Below are 15,263 nucleotides of genomic sequence, written 5' to 3' on the forward strand. Positions count from 1 at the left end.
GTCCGCTTCAGCAAGAAAGGCAAGTTAAGTCCTCGATTCGTTGGACCCTTTGAGGTACTCGAACGAATTGGTACTGTCGCATCGTTTGCGACTACCCGAGGAAATGCAAGGGATACACAATGCATTCCATGTTTCGAATCTGCGTAAATGTCTAGCCGAAGAATCTCTTTCGATGCCCCTAAAAGATGTAGAAATTAACGAGAACTTAAAATTCATTGAAAAACCAATTCAAATTGAAGATTCGAAAACTAAGAAACTTAAAAGACGAACCTTGAAAATCGTGAAAGTAAGATGGGACTCACGAAGAGGGCCTGAGTATACTTGGGAACTCGAGTCCGAGATGAGAAAGAAATATCCCCACTTGTTTTCGTAAACAATCTCGATATGGTGTTCTGAAAGACGAGATAGCCGGAAAACTCAAATTCTCCAGAAAAAATGAGGTCGCCGGAAAAACGAGGTCGCCGGAAATGGAGATTGTGTGTTAAAAATAAAATTTATGTCCCCCCCCTTCAACTAATTTGAATGACATTTTTAGTCCAAAACATTAACGAGGTTAGTGTTCATTTAGACGGGGAGTGGTACAGGAAAATAGGGTGAAAGTTAGGAGTGGTGGGTGACAAATCGAAAGTTGAGAGTGTTATCTACCAATGAGGAAAAATTGAGAGTATTAAAAACAAATATCCCTTATATATTTTGTTGATTTATTACCCCAGACATAATATTCTCACAACTTTTTGCATTCTCACAACTTTTTACATTGTTCCCATTTCATTTCTCATTATTCGATGAATGTGTTGACCTCAATTCTATGTTCTGCCGATTTTATTTGTGTTTGTGAACGTTCTTGAACCCATTCATTTCTTAATGAACGAACGCAAACATAAAATGTCGTTCGGTAAGTGTTCGTAAACCATTTTGTGAACATGTTATTTCTTTAACAAACGAATATGAACAAGGTATTTTTCATGTTCGTTCAATTCATTTATAGTCTTAAATTCAATGCATTTAGCATGCAAGTGGAGGGTGATGTGATTGAGTACTTAAAAGAGAGAGACATGTATAATCGGATTAGCGGTTTTAATGACGTAACAAAAATCCTACAAATGATTTTACCTACCATCGGGTTTTTATGTGTAAGAGAACCACTCGGTTCTTCTCTTTCTCGTCCGCATTGTATTCTTTTATTTAAATTTAGCCAAGCTAAAAATAGATGAATAATAACAATATCAATACGTTGCCAATGACTAAATTTTTCGATACCCGTTTCGTAGGAGAAAGTTGAACCATCTACGCACAACTACAACAGGGTACATTAATTATATCCATACATAAAATTACACATAGATGATACACATATAGTAAACATAAACAGAAAAACCTGTGATACATTTATTTAATTAAAATTACACATAGATGATACACATATAGTAAACATAAACAGAAAAACCTGTGATACATTTATTTAATTAAAACCGACGAATCATTTAATATTGCCTTCAAAGTTATGGGGAAATTGGCATGGTAGTTGGGACACTATGTAGGACCACAGTCTCAACTGTCAAACCCGGTCCGAACCCAAACAGCACACCCCAGTCCAAACCCTCGCCGGTTGTAGCAAGACCCTCTTCCGCTGACTTCTTCCTCATCTCATCAAGAATAAACAAAACACAAGCACTTGACATGTTTCCGTACTCACTTAGAATATGTCTCGTGGCTCTCATCTTCTCCTCTTTCAGTGAGAGCTTACTCTCCACCTGATCCAGGATCGCGGGACCTCCCGGGTGCGCGATCCAGAAGATCGAGTTCCAATCCGATATACCCAGAGGCGAAAACGCTTGAACCAATGCCTTCTCTATGTGTTTGGAGATCAACCCGGGCACGTCTTTGAGTAGATGAAATGTGAGCCCCACCTCGCGCAAATGACCGTCGATCGCGCCTTCGGAATCTGGTAAAATTGTCTGGGCGGCCGAGATCATTTGGAACAGCGGGCGCTCATTTTCCAGGTCCGGATCGGACCCGACAATGAGCGCAGCCGCGCCGTCCCCAAACAAGGCCTGACCGACAAGGGAGTCAAGGTGCGTGTCGGTCGGGCCTCGAAAAGTGACGGCAGTGATCTCGGAGCAAACAACAAGGACACGCGCGCCCTTGTTGTTTTCTGCGAGATCCTTGGCCATGCGGAGCACCGTCCCGCCCGCGAAACAGCCTTGCTGGTACATCATGAAGCGTTTCACGGACGGGCGGAGTCCGAGGAGTTTGGTGAGCTGGTAATCGGCACCAGGCATGTCGACACCCGAAGTGGTGCAGAAGATGAGATGAGTGATATGTGACTTGGGTTTTCCCCATTCTTTGATGGCTTTAACCGCGGCTTCTTTACCGAGTTTTGGGACTTCAACCACCACCACGTCCTGACGGGCGTCCAACGACGGAGCCATGTACTCGCATAGGCTGGGATGCTCTTTAAGATACTCCTCCGTCAGATGCATGTATCTCTTTCTAATCATTGACTTGTCACCTGCAAATTATTCCATGCACGTAACTTAATTATTAACTAAACGTCAAATCCCTAATGTTAGTGGCCATTATAAAATAAACCAGTCAGCTATACACATACTGGGATGCTATCCCCAACTCATGGAGCCCCATAGCCAATGGGCGCGGGGAAGTAGTGAAAGGTGATTGGTGAAGTTTTTATTATTAATTTTTATAATAATAATAATAATAATGTAATGATTTGACGGGCTCAGCATAACGTCCTTCCATCTACTATACATGATCTTTTTTTGGGACGGCCATTTAATGATATGAAATCAGATGGGAGCATGACTCTTATATAATAATATTATTATTAATAATAAGCTTACACATGCGCTTGAATTTCTCTTTGAGTTGAACCATGTGTTCGCTATTGGTGATTCGAAAGTAGTAATCGGGGTAGTCCGCTTGGTAGAGGCAATTAGAGGGAGTTGCGGTGCCAATGGAAAGAATGGTTGCTGGACCTTTGGCCCGTTGAGCCTCTCTAAAGGCAGCAATATCAACAGAAGAGGCCATCGTGCTTTGCTTGATCTCCGGCGGGTGGAAAGGAAGAGCGGAGAGATCGAGAAATTAATGCAAGTGTTGAAGGTGAATAAAAGGATTGAGTGGGTGTTTATTATATAGAAGATGAGGTGGTAGGTTTGCTATGCGTGTCACAGATTTTCGTCCAAGTATCCTACTTATATGAGTTAGGCCCCGTTTGTTTTTTTAGAGATTTAAGTCTGAATCTGAATACCACATCTGAATGTTAAGAGGTGGTTCAAATGTCTGAAATCTGGATCATTAAGAGGTGGAGGCTAGAGACGAACCTCTAGTCGTCGGAGATGGAGCCTAGTCTTCGGGTTAGAAGTTAATGGAGGCTGGAGACAAACGTATGTTTTTTTGGGTTAAGAGGTTTTCAGACCCACTAAAAGCTCTTACTGGTTCAGATGCTATTAAGACGCTGAACCTCTTAATGCCAGAAAAAAAAACAAAAAGCCACACGTCTGATTACGTCTGATCGAATCAGACGTTTTCCTCTATTCAGAGAAAAGAGGCAAAAACAAACATGGCCTTATTGAATTTTATTTTATGTTGTTAAAAATATAAAAATATATATAACTAGTTTTTATCTCCCATACTATGAGGCTGTTTTATATTTTTCATTTAATATTTATATACTTTTTTAGAGTTCAATTTGATTTATTATAAAAAAAATTTATACTATACTTAGAGTTTGATGATAAAAGGGTTTCACAAATAACTAAGATGTGTTATAACTCGGTTTAAAAGTTATCTTGGTTTGGTGAGACCCGAGACCCGCTTATTTTTTTTTAAAATAAAATTGTTTCTTAATTATAATAATAATTTTTTTTAAAAAAATCATATAATAATTTTTAGTATATCCTATTTTATAGGACTTTCACATCAATAATTTGGTGAGAATAATTTTTAATTTAATGAGATGTTATAACCCGTTTAAGGAATATCTGGGTTTGGTTAGACCCATACCCATTAATTCATGTCAAATGCATGAGAAACCTTCATTTAAAAATCAAGTAAATCTGATGACTCCAAAAAAAAGGAGAGCGACCACATCACGACATCTGCGATTTTTATGTTTTCATTTTTAAATATTATAGATTATTATAATAGTAAAAGAAAGAAATATATATAAAATCCCAATATTGAGACTTCGTTATAAAAAAGTAATTGATGTATTAATTCGATACCCGCATCTATGTCGTGTGCCTAACAAATACAAGCAATTATATATTTATGTGATATATGGTGCTTTTTTATATTGAGGCTTCGAGTCTCATTATAAACACCGGTGTTCTATTACTGATGTTTAAGAATTAAAAAGAAAAAAACCTAACTAATACCAAAGAAGATATCTTGGATCTGATGTTATAGAGAGGATTTTTTTGTACATGACTTAGATCACTGTTCGCGTTCAAGGCATATCCCATTACTATCTCAATTTAATGCCATTTGGAGTTAAAAGCTCCCAGTACTGAGTACACTCCCACCACTTTTTAGGTATTTAAATATATGTAACTGTTAATTTACGGTTGAACAAAGGATTTCTCAAACAAGCATAATAAGGATTTTATATTTTTATTATTTTATTACTATTACCATTATTATAATTAACTTAAAATATACTTTAAGTCTCTCAAAAATATATTATTAACTTACTAGTATATTACGAGTATATTGCCACGACGTACCTGTTTAAAGGTATATGTCGATGTTATTTTTTTTTTTTTGAAAATCAAGTTGTGAGAGCTATTGTCCAAGTAATCGAAAACATAAACGTATATTTTATAAAAGCTACCCCATTTTTTTAATAAAATAGATTTAGGACCCGTGCTTCGTGACGGGACCGTTAAATCTAACAAAAAAACATAAGTAAAAATGTTAAACTATAAACTCGTTGCAAGTCGATGCGAAGTCAGTCTGTATCAAGTTACGACATCGAAACTAAACAAAAGAAATAAACCCATCAATTCCAAAATACAACAAATTTTCATATGTGGAACCAAAAAGAACGGCATGTTACCGTTACGAACCAACACAAATTCGGTTCGTATCAGCGGTACCAACACAAATTCGGTTCGTATTAGCGGTATCAACACAAATTCGTAAACATAAATTAGTAATCCAAAAAAAATATTTTAAAGGCGAGCTAGGTATCAAACGTTGGCACGCGGATATAAACCATGCGACGATGAGATATTTTTAAATCACGAAAAAAGTTTCGGTCATTGTAAAGACGAACTATAAAAAATATCAAAGCAAAATTTAAAAAAATTGTTTAACAAAAAATAAGATATGTAAAGTCGACACTTGTCCAAGTTTAGTGTTTAAAAATAGAGTTGGTTAAATATTTTAATTAGTTGACAAAAAAAATTATAATAAAAGAAGTAAAAACTATTATTTTTATTTTTGAAATTATAATTAGTAAATTAATGGTTATAATAATTAATAAAATATTAAAAAATGAATGGTAAAAGAAATAGTGACTTTGTGAGAGGGTTGTATCCCCTTTTTAATATATATATATATATATATATATATATATATATATATATATATATATATATATATATATATATTAATTGGCGGTGTGTACCCTTTTCATTTATGTCGTTGCACTTGGCTATTTGTATCTATGTCTCGATTTAAATTGTTTCAAAATCAAATTGTGAGTAGTAATGTACAAATCACTGAAGTACAAACTTACATGTTATCAAAGCTACCTTACATTTTTTTATATAAAGTGACGTCATTTACCTTTTTCATTAATCTAATAATATTATAATGATTTATATCATTTTGAATATGCATGGCATTGCGGCATACTAAATTTTATCGATGTTTCTGGAAAAGTTATTTTTCTTCTAAATCGAACGTATCAAGTATACTTTACTTTTTTGTTATTTACCGTGACAAATCAAACTGATAATGTCCAAACAAATTCGATACTGGTTTGGTATTTGTTATTATAGTTCTGGTATAAATTTCATTGAATACAGAGTTACATTCAAATTAAAGTGTCTTTTTGATAGATATCGTAAGATGTAACGAGTGCCAACACCATATTGGTGACTTGATTCATCCTTCGAGACACTATCTGCTGTTCATCAAGTTTTTCGTCCTTATGCTTTCATTCAAGAGCTCTTCTCTCAGACAGAAGACCACCTCTCTACTTTTTGCATGTCTCGTCTATTCCAATTTCACCTTTACTAACCAGCACCATCATCCCCGCACATTTTTCTTTTCATCACTGCCATGACATTAAATGTGGTTCGATTATGTGTTATGGTTCATTTGGCTAATTTATCATCATTCATCATGTCCGTGTCACCTCAGTTTTTCCTTCATTACTCAATCTTACCACTCAACCCATGCATGTTATAAGTCATAATTCTCCACCATTCTTCATTTTCGATTTTTCTTTTTATTTAATACAATTTATACTTTATATCATATAAATTAAAACTTATACTATTTATAAAATAAAACTTAAAAAATCAATATTAAACAATGAAGCTAAATCGGTATTTATAAAATCATTATTAAAATATGAAGCTAAATCATTATTTATAAACTAAAATCAATTTTAAAAATTAGTATTTAGAATAAAACCCTAACCCTCCATTAATCTTAACCAAATCGAAGCTCCATCTCTATATCCAAATCGAACTTCCATGTTCATCTCAAAATTAAACCACCCCGTCACCCCCAACAAAACGAAAAAGTCTAAAGGGGGGATGGGTCATTCGGCGTGACCACCGTGAGGCCGGTTCAGCAGGTCCCGTCATGCGTGACCTGAACCAATTTTTTTTTTAAAGTAGGGTGTATTTGAGGTATTTAACCACTTGGGAGTTTGACTTATTTATTTGATCACAAATCGGGTAATGGTATTTGATAATGACAAATAAGAATTTAGGTATAGGTGTGTAAGAGATAATCAGAGGGGTTAGACTAAAAACATTAATTTCTAATGGTAGGGACAAATAAGGTTAATTTCGTTTTGGCAAATAACAATGTATTTTAATTTAATTGAAGATAATTTCCGTTCACACCTTTTACTAAAATATGCATAGAAAAGCTAGGCAATCTGCATACATTGTCACATCCCCATCTTAGGCTTAGGAGTATGATCAATAGTTGGTACCACATTTGTAAATAAATCAGAGTAATGCGGAAGTCTTATAAAAACATGTGGATTTAAGTTATAAGGGTCAAGTTATTCTACTAAGGGTAACAAAAATGAGTAGTGTGAGAAACCATAGATAATTGACATGTGCCAAGTGAGGACCACAAGAAAAAGGGTGTAGAGGTAATTGTACACATTTTCTCTCTCCACATACAAGGCACATGTTAATATATCCATCATTTTAGAACGTTTATAACTTTTTCGTATGATATTTTTTTAAAAAAAATTCATCATAATAACAAGCGTTTTTTTATCTTTAATATGAGTATGATTTTTTTTATATAAAATTTAAAACAAAAATCATGTCATTGTGTTTTTTCGCACACCATTGTGTCTTTTCGTACACCATTGTGTCTTTTCGCACACCATTGTGTCTTTTTTCGTCATTGTGTCTTTTCGCGCACCATTGTGTCTTTTCGCTTATCATTGTGTCTTTTTTCGTCATTGTGTCTTTTCGCACACCATTGTGTCTTTTCGTTTATCATTGTGTCTTTTTTCGTCATTGTATTTTTCGTCATTGTGTCTTTCAACTCATCATTATGTTTTTTTAAATACTAATAACACCGTTATGTAATAATAATATGTAAAAATAATGATAAAATACCAACAAATTATCTAATACATAAAACACAATGATTAATACATGTTACACAAAAACTTGAAACGTAAAACACAATGGTGAATACGTATAACACAATGGTGAATACGTATAACACAATGAACTAAAACGTAAGACGCAATGATGAATATATGTAACACAATGACTTGAAACGTAAAACTCAATGGAAACAACATCTTACACAATGACTTAAACGTAATATACAATGAACGCAATACTATTTTTCTCAAATTAAATGAATTTGTCATATAGCAATCCGAATAAAAGACAATGAACGTATTACACAATGACTAAAAGTTAATGACAAACAAAATGACACAATGTCGTAATCTTTGTTTTAATTTTTGTCTTTAATATGAGTACCAATTGAAAAATAAAATGATCAAAATCTATAATACAATTTATATGAAAACTCAACTAAAAGACATAATGAACAACAAAAAAAACACAATTAAAAAAAACCCATTAATTTTTTTATTTTTATATAACAATATGATACTCGTATTAAAGATAAAAAAACGCTTATTATTATGGTGAATTTTTTTTTCAAAATAATGTCGTATGAAAAAGTTATGGAAATTTTAAAATGATGGGGGAATTGACATATGCCTTGCATGTGGAGAAAGAAAGTCAACAAAGGCGGTTTATTACCCTCATGCCCTTTCCATTAATTTTTATTTATTAAATTAATCTCAGCCATTCAAATCCAAAATCAATGGATTGGATTTCTTCTCACACTTCTCATTTTTGTTGTCCTTTGTATTTTAACTTTACACTAAGTTATAAATATTTACAATACAAAAGACGAGACAAAAGTCTCGTTTAGGTTTACATGTTTATAAGTTTACAAAAAAAACCATCATATTTAATATTTAAACAAAAATATCCGAGCCATCAGATTCTTGAGCCCTTCTTCCTTCAAGCTCTATTCTTGGTTACCTGCAAAATATTAGAAAATACGTCAGCAATGAATGCTGGTGAATATGCCGACGCTAAAATATTTTCTTTTACTTAATCACCCCTCAAGACCACGTAAGTCTCGGCCCATCTTGGCTTAGGAATAATCAAGTTAAACAATATCATTATAAACTCGAGTCTCTACACTTGGTCACCTCAGCAAAACACCGCAGCGTTTCGACATTACTTAGGTACCATAAATATACACATGGTTAGTCTCACTCGAACGTACTTAGGTCCGGCCCATCGTGGCTGGAGGTCGTGACCAAGCGTGGTGCGATGTGCCCACCGCATTTTACCACATATGTAAGGATCCAGACATACGTATACTACAGCTTGAGGGCTAGGCTTATACTCTTATTTACAATATTTTTAGAGACACTTAGTCTCATGTAAAGTTATTACACATAACAAGTTGACTCGTTTGAAAACAAGTTTGTAAAAGTGGGGCGTATTCACCTTTTCAATTGGGATCGGATTCCAACACCGTCCGTGGGTCTCTCCCTTGCTATCTCGCACCTATAGTACGAGTATAACTTTTTGTTAGTCGGATATACAATCCGGCTTAAGACCTTTAGTCTTAGTTTTATAATCGCCACCTCGATTATTTATTCTTTACTTTAAAACTTTTAGTTAAAAAAGTATTATTATAAACCTTTAGTTTATTTATGAAAACCCTACGTTTTTCTTTTACTTTAAGAAACGTATTCTTTTTCTTTATTATTTAAGAATACTCATTATTACTTAAATAATAATTATAACAAAGAATATTTATACACATATGTATATATACATCTATATATATTTTTATATTTCTTTTCTATTTCTTTTTTATTTACCGAGGCATCGAGTATTTACTCGACCTTAGGTTTTATGCCTTTTTATTATTTTATTATAATTTTATTTGGGCATTACGCCTACATTTACTTGGCTTAACAACTCTATTCACTTGAGCAGCACTTCGTCGCCGCTTGATTTCCTTATCCTTTGATTAACACCTTTTCCTTGCACACAACTCTTTTAATGGCATCGAAAGAGATTCGTCGGCTAGACATTTTCGCTGATTTGAAACGTGGAATACATCGTGTATCCCTTGCATTTCCTCGGGCAGTCGCAAACGATATGCAACATTGCCAATACGTTCGAGTACCTCGAAAGGTCCAACGAATCGAGGACTTAGCTTTCATTCTTGCCGAAGTGAACAACGCCTTTCCATGGCGAGACTTTCAAAAGAACTTTGTCACCAACATTGAATTCTAACGGCTTACGACGGACATCGGCGTAACTCTTTTAGCGGTCTCGTGCCGTCTTAAGTCGTTCGCGAATTTGAAGAAGTTTGTCGGTGGTTTCTTGTACTATTTTGGGTCCAGACAATTGATTTTCTCCAGTTTCAGACCAACACATGGGCGTCCTACATTTTTGAACATATAACGCCTCGAATGGTGCGGCTTGAATACTCGTGTGATAACTATTGTTATATGAGAATTCCATTAGGGGTAGGTGGTCATCCCAACTTCCACCTAAGTCTATCACACAAGCACGGAGCATATCTTCCAATGTTTGAATTGTCCTTTCGCTTTGCCCATGGGTTTGTGGATGATAGGCAGTGCTAAGGTTTAATTTCGTACCAAGCGCTTGTTGGAAGCTATTCTAGAAATGAGTCGTGAAACGGCTGTCTCGATCAGAAATTATAGATAACGGTACTCCATGCAAAGCAACGATGTTGTTTACATAAATACGCGCTAATCTATCCATTGAGTACGACTCATTGATTGGAATAAAGTGAGCGGATTTGGTTAATCTATCGACGATCACCCAAATAGCATTGTGTTGTCGAGTCGTCTTCGGGAGTTTGGTTATGAAATCCATGGCTACTTGAGATCTTCTTAATTTATCTTTGCTCGACCAACCAAATCACTTGAAAACTTGCTTAAGGTTGGATATGTCAAGTGTTTGCTCTAACAAAAATTATGCTCGACTGAAGAACAACTTTACTAGATTAAGTGCAGCTTCGTCTTAGCTTGACACTTAACCTTACTCGAATAAGATACGTTGCTTGAATAAGTAAATATCTTGCTCGAAGTGTCTGGTTTGCCCGAGTTCCATAGCATATCTTGAAGATAATCTTACTCAAATTAGATACATTGCTCAAATAAATACCTTGCTTGAAGTTTCGGTTTGCTCGAGTTCTACACTTGACATATTTCTGAGGAGCTTCATGGTTTAAATTATATATTTTTTAAGTTTATTAAGAAGTTTTTATGTTTGTGGGCTTTATATATTTGGGCTTAAAACTTTTTGGGACTGTTTTTTCCCTTTATGTTAGTAAGCTTTTATATAAAACTTTTGTTTGAATGTTAATATTTTGATTATGTGAATATGAGGTAAGTTATTATCCACTTAATATCTGACTTAAATCCATTCTATGTTTATATCACTTGAGTTACGTATTTTCGTTTAAATCGCTAATGTTTCATAATTTTATATATCCTTTTGTTTATGTGAAAACGAACTTTATTTTTTAAAACAGATTGTAACAAAAGGAGTTGCGGTATATATATTTGATTATTTTATATTAGGATTTTTTTTAAATTATCTTTTAACTTCATGGTTTAAGTTATAAATTTACTAATTTTGTTAAGATGTGTTTTTATGTTATCTTAGAAGTTTTTGGGTTTGTATTTTATTTTAATTATTGTCCTAGTTTGATATTTAATGTTTTAGTCTGCCAATGTTTGAAAATGGCGATCATCATCATCATCATCATACATATCTGTGTGTAAGGCCCCGGTGCTATACTTGGACGTTGGATTTACTCATAAACACAGTTCTAAATATCAGAGTTAATTAAAACTTTGGCGGAATTTAAACTTCAACCATATATATTACCATATATATTACGTTACATTTAAAATCTTGTCTTAGCATCGTTCAAATATGTCATTCAAGGTAAAACATATTCAAATATAACAACATAACATTCTTCTCAAGATGCAATATCTTCAATCCAATGTCATGTGTCCTTATTCAAGCGAGCTGCCTCAACCTATTCATCTGTGTGCATACTAAAAGTCAGCTACGCTGAGTGATTTCTAGTTAATCAGGCACCATACAGAAGGTTCACATACTTACAAATATACGCATCCGAAGATACATATTACATACTTAACCTGCTACTTTTCTTTCATTCATACATACATACTTTCATACATTCTGTCATACCATCACAATTTCATACTACATGCATAACTATGTTTACCATCTTAGATATTAGTAAGGTCTGGTCCCTTTCTTTTTCTATCTCAGATATTATTAGGATCTGGTCCCTCCTGTCTCAGATATTATTAGGGTCTGGTCACTTATATATCAGATATTATTAGGGTCTAGTCCCTTTGTTCCATACAACCATACATATGTTTCTTTACATACACATATCATTATATACTTTCATACATACTCATATATCGTTCATACCCATTCACATATCATACATTTATCACTTAATGTAAGTGTATTAACTAGTCACATTGAGTATGCACACAGCCCGGAAAACATAACAAGAAAATGGGGATATAAACTCACCTGGATCCTGTTTCTTTCTGAGTTAATGGTAATACCCCTCTTTAGCTATACACGGCTAACTGTGTAATAATTAAAAGTATCAATTAACTATTTCTAACAGTATCATTCTTCTAAGTTATTGTAACCCCTCAACGAACGGGGTTCCGGGGGCAGCGCCCCTGGCAGCGAGGTTCAAGGGTCGGCAGCCCCTAGCAGTGTAGGTTCCCTGCCGGATCTACTCGGAAATATCTCGTTCTACGTAGGTGCGGAATCCCTACGTAAGACGATACGAGCGTAGAAGTGATATACGTTAAACACAAGCAAACACACGTTACAATAAACAAAGAACACGTTGTATTGCAACTAATAACACGTGATATTCAATCACCGATTACACGTTCTTCCAAATCATTCTTCTTAAAACAAGCCGTAGCTGTACCTATATATCATTCGACAACTTCGCCTAACATGCTAGGCGAAGTTGTCACTAACTTCGCTTAAACCACAAGTTCGCTTATGGTGGGCGAACTTGTGAAACACATTAACTAACACATATCAAAACCAACTAACACAATTACAGACACTAGATACTGAACTACTGACATCATGCACCAACAGACTCCCCCTTGGCAGTAGCTTCATATCTCATCTTCAATCACGTGTCATGTAATCTCAAAATCTCGTATCTCCCGTCTTCAAGCATGAACGCCTTCTCGAACACAAACTGAAACTACTCTTTGGTATTTCTTGGCTTCTTCTTTCCAAGCAGGAATGTAAAATATCTTTTTCTCGTTCAGCACCTGCAAGTCTGCTTGAGACAAATTCACTAAGGTCATAGGATCATACACTCTCATCAACTCTTGTTCATCTTCATCCTCCATCACTGCCTCAGCTGTTTCACTATCAACGTACCACCATTTCAGATCCTTGAGCACATCCTTGGGAATTTGTTTCATTGGCACTTCTTTTAGACACCGGATCGGCTTATACTTCATTATCATCCAAGGCTTGCCATCTGCTCTCATTCCTCTGTCTTTGTCTTCAACGAGTTTTCCTTTCTGCGGTTTCAACAGCTCGAACTTTTTCTCCTTTATGCTTTCTTTCCAGACTATCTTTCCAATGATCCTAGCCATGTTATCATCACTCCTGTTTATCAACCCCAACCTGGCTAAGTCCTTCACCTCACACTCAGGCAACGTATTCAACGATCTCAACAACCTCTTGAAATACTGAACCACATCATACCGTTTAATCACAAAGAGTTTCAACTGTTCATCATATAACCAGCATATTATCCCCTTTTTCGATTCAGCATACCCTTTGATGTTGTAACTTTTCTTGAACATAGTAGGGACCGCCGGTTTCTTAGTCTTTACGAACCACTGAGCGTAGCCTTCTTTCCATCTTGGCTGCTCTTCCCATTCAGTCTCATTACATCCCGTATCCTGACCCAAATCTGACTTTTCAACTTCTGGAATTTCATGTTCAACGTTATCCTCTACAATCTCTCCCTCTTCGACTTCATTGTCAATCACAATCTCAGCCCCTATCTTCTCAATCTCTTCCATTGGTAACACATCATCATCACACATAACATCATCATCCAATACCTCCTCAGCATCCACTACCACCACGTCATCACCCCCCGATCCGCCAGTTGCACTAGTTGACTCCCCCTGAGTTGTGGAAGTCCCAAGAGCTTGTTCAGTTCTTGGCAACTCTCCACCTGCATCTTTCGATGCATTGGGATCATCGTCTCGATCGTTTCTCTTCTTCGTCCTCAGTTCGTCACCCTTACAGCTCGTCTCCTCCTGAGATGCCAAGAACTGTTTCAAGGCGTCAAAAATTTTACCATGCTCAATCAGGAGGGACGACTGAATTTGATTCTCTGCAACGAGGCGCTGAATAGCGTGAGTCTGGATTAGATTTACTCTTGACTGTTCTGCCACGACCCTTTCAAGCGCTGCTATTCTTTCCGAGTCGGATAGGGTTGCATCGAAATCAAACCTCATATGTGATATGTCTTGAGCGTATGGAGGAGGGATTCCCAAGGTAACCGGCACATCAGAAACAGGTGGAAACGTAACCGCAGGTGGTATCGTAACCGACAACCCTGCAGTGGCAACAACCGTCGACTCAACAAACCTTGCAACGACCTCCGATGGAGTAAGAGTTGGAGGGGGCAAGGACACAATCTCCGGAGCCGAGAGCTGGAATGTAGTGGGTGGGATGCCGAAGGAAGATGAGGTAGTCAACACGGGAACACCCGAGGTGATCGGCCCTGTAACTGTCAATGATGTAGGGACGATAGTCATACCAGACAGTGCGGGTGGAGAGAAACGAACCACCCTTGAGCTCTCACCAGCTCCCGAACCTGCACCCGCTCTTTCCCTTCTCGCTCTACGAACCAACCGATGTAAATCTTCCTCAAAATCCGAATCACTGTCATCGGTGTCTCTCTTTCTCTTCCCATGAATTCTTTCTTGAGTAATCAAAATCTGTCTAGCTTTAGCAACATCATCATCTGAGGAATCAGAATCAGCCTCAGTCGTAGCTGCCATCGACACATCCACACTAGAAACCCGGGCAACCGAGACCTGTACCTCTTCTTCTGGATCAACACGATCCATATCAAAAAATCCTTGACCGTCAAACGCAGCTTCAAGGTCTACATGTTCATCCGGTGCCACAACAGGAGCAGCAGGTAAAGCTTGCTGTACCACAGGTGGTGCTTGAGTTGCTTCAGCCTGTTGTGGTGCAGGATCCCGAAACTCGTCCCCACGAGCTGCAACATACCCCGGATTGATCAAGTACCCAAACAACGGAGTATGTCGAGGACGGAGCTCAGGTTTACTCCTCGCACTTGATGATCTACACTGAGCGAAG

The 15,263-nt window shown here is 36.3% G+C and overlaps 1 protein-coding gene across 1 annotated transcript; it reads right to left on the reverse strand.

Moving 5' to 3' along the window:
• Nucleotides 1-1,447: 1,447 nt before the first annotated feature.
• Nucleotides 1,448-3,137, reverse strand: LOC143564720 (chalcone synthase-like). The gene is made up of 2 exons (XM_077051913.1): nucleotides 2,862-3,137; nucleotides 1,448-2,512 (listed from the first exon to the last, which is right to left on the reverse strand). Exons 1-2 carry the CDS (start codon nucleotides 3,046-3,048, stop codon nucleotides 1,503-1,505), a joined length of 1,197 nt encoding a protein of 398 aa, XP_076908028.1. The 5' UTR covers nucleotides 3,049-3,137; the 3' UTR covers nucleotides 1,448-1,502.
• Between the last annotated feature and the right edge of the window lie 12,126 nt (nucleotides 3,138-15,263).

This window comes from Bidens hawaiensis, unplaced genomic scaffold, assembly GCF_021521415.1.
Source record: "Bidens hawaiensis isolate Kalapana, Puna unplaced genomic scaffold, B.hawaiensis_p1.1 tig00022149_1, whole genome shotgun sequence".
Lineage (NCBI taxonomy): Eukaryota > Viridiplantae > Streptophyta > Magnoliopsida > Asterales > Asteraceae > Bidens > Bidens hawaiensis.